The 1,892-nt window shown below is 47.9% G+C and overlaps 1 protein-coding gene across 1 annotated transcript; it reads right to left on the reverse strand.

The window, feature by feature from the left end:
• LOC140805284 (scarecrow-like protein 15) lies at positions 1 to 1,892 on the reverse strand. The gene has a single exon (XM_073161577.1). It carries the CDS (start codon positions 1,747 to 1,749, stop codon positions 139 to 141), a length of 1,611 nt encoding a protein of 536 aa, XP_073017678.1. The 5' UTR covers positions 1,750 to 1,892; the 3' UTR covers positions 1 to 138.

Here is a 1,892-nt window from a genome sequence, read left to right on the forward strand (position 1 = left end):
TTTCCATCCAATTGCAAAGCATTATTACAGCAAACTACATGATTAACACAAGTGGTTTGGATTATATACGTGATCCCCAACACAATTAAGATTATTAATCAGTATATTTAACCACCATTACATTGGATCATCATAATCCTAATACCCCCAAGCTGACGTGGCAACCAGTGGCCTGTCATGCCAGCAAAGCAGCATCTCCGCCTGTCTCTTGGCAACGTGGAATCCTCGGACTTCAATTTTCCTAAGTAAAAACTCCGCTTGAAACTCGGCAAACTGGCTCAGCCTCACCTGCCTTAGCCCCGCAGCCACAAGCGCCTCCCTCAGCGGCGTCACGCTCCGCCCCGCTGACCCGGCATCTTCAAGGATCCTGGGGAACAGCACGTACGTCTCTATGCGCTGCATGTAATCCCCGCCGCCGTCGAAGTTAGCAGCTTCCAAGGATTCCAAAAGCGTGGAGTAAAACTCCAGCCCATCGATTACCGTCTGCCTATACGACGAAGATCTGAAACCCATCGGCCCTTCGACGTCCACATGCACCACTACTTGTGGCGAAACTTGCCGGAGATCGTTCAGAAATCCAGATCCGACGTGCCGGAATATCGCGGGGGATAAGAGGACCGCGACCTTCTCACCGTCCATGAATTTGATGGATTTGAAGGATAAGTATTCGAAGGTTCGTATCAAAACAAACTCTATCTCGAACCTTATATCTAGCTCTCGTGCAAACTGTGCTAAATTTTCTCTGGTCAATCTTGATTCCATGGCGCAATCGTCAGGAATAAGAGCTGAAATTCGAAGAATCGGCAGCCCGCCTTTACGCGAGTCTGCTTTCTCCGCCAGTTCTCTCATGAAGGAAGCCCAGTGGCCTCCCAGCCCGATGTCGAAGTCGATGACATGGACTCGAATAGAGCCTTCTAAAGCGTCGAGCATGGCTTGATTAGCCGTGAAGCTTGAAAACATGGTGATCGGAGAGATGCTGGCGAAGATATTTTGAGCTTTGATAGTTTGAATTATCTCCGAAGAGCTTGCGGGACGAGTGATCGGATTCGATCCAGTGAGTAGCGATTGAAAGGCTTCTTTGAAATAGAAAGCAGCTCTCTGAAGAGGCTTACCAGCAGGAGACCTCAAGCGTTGATTGAGCCGCGCTAATATAACGTGCCCGAGTTGAAGCGAGTTGGTCTCAAAACACTCAGCAAGTCGAATCAACTCATCGATGTAATCGAACCCCCCGTTCCAGTTGCAGTTGTTGAAATCACCGGCGGGTTGATTGAAAGAGGCTGTAGTGTACGTCGATACATCGGAGAGAAGCCCAAAATCAGCTGGCACAAACTGGGTTGAATCAAACGTGGAAACAGTTGAAAATTCAGAAAGAGTTGAGTATTGATCTTGACTAATCCGAGTGTTTTCGAATTGAGAATTGATTATTGGTTTTGAAACCGGAGCAGTGGAATCGTCATGCAAGCCCAATTCTCTCATCAACGAATCCCAATCCTCCAAGTTCTGATTGACCAGAACATGATCTTGATCTTCCAGCTGAAGAGAGCCGTGACCACAAACAGAGCCCACTATGTTGTTATCAGTGTTGGAATTGGTGGTGGGCTTTTGATCCGTGACGGGGCTGGGGCTCCCTCGTAGTTCAAGAACCGATTTGGGCTCGTAGGGGGAGCAGCCGGTGGCCGGATTCCTGTTGACGTTACGCTCGATTGATTTGGAATTATTTTGATCGTTAGCAGTAAAGGGGACTTTCATTTCTCGAATAAAACGATCGGGAAAGGGCAAGAAAGCAGGCAGAAACCTTACTCAAGGGGAGGGATGGCTTTGTGTTCGGGAGATATTGAATACAGTAGTATGCAAATTGGAATTTCGAGGGCTCTTTTTGAGTGATGATTGTT

The sequence above is a fragment of the Primulina eburnea genome, chromosome 1 (assembly GCF_022965805.1).
Source record: "Primulina eburnea isolate SZY01 chromosome 1, ASM2296580v1, whole genome shotgun sequence".
Lineage (NCBI taxonomy): Eukaryota > Viridiplantae > Streptophyta > Magnoliopsida > Lamiales > Gesneriaceae > Primulina > Primulina eburnea.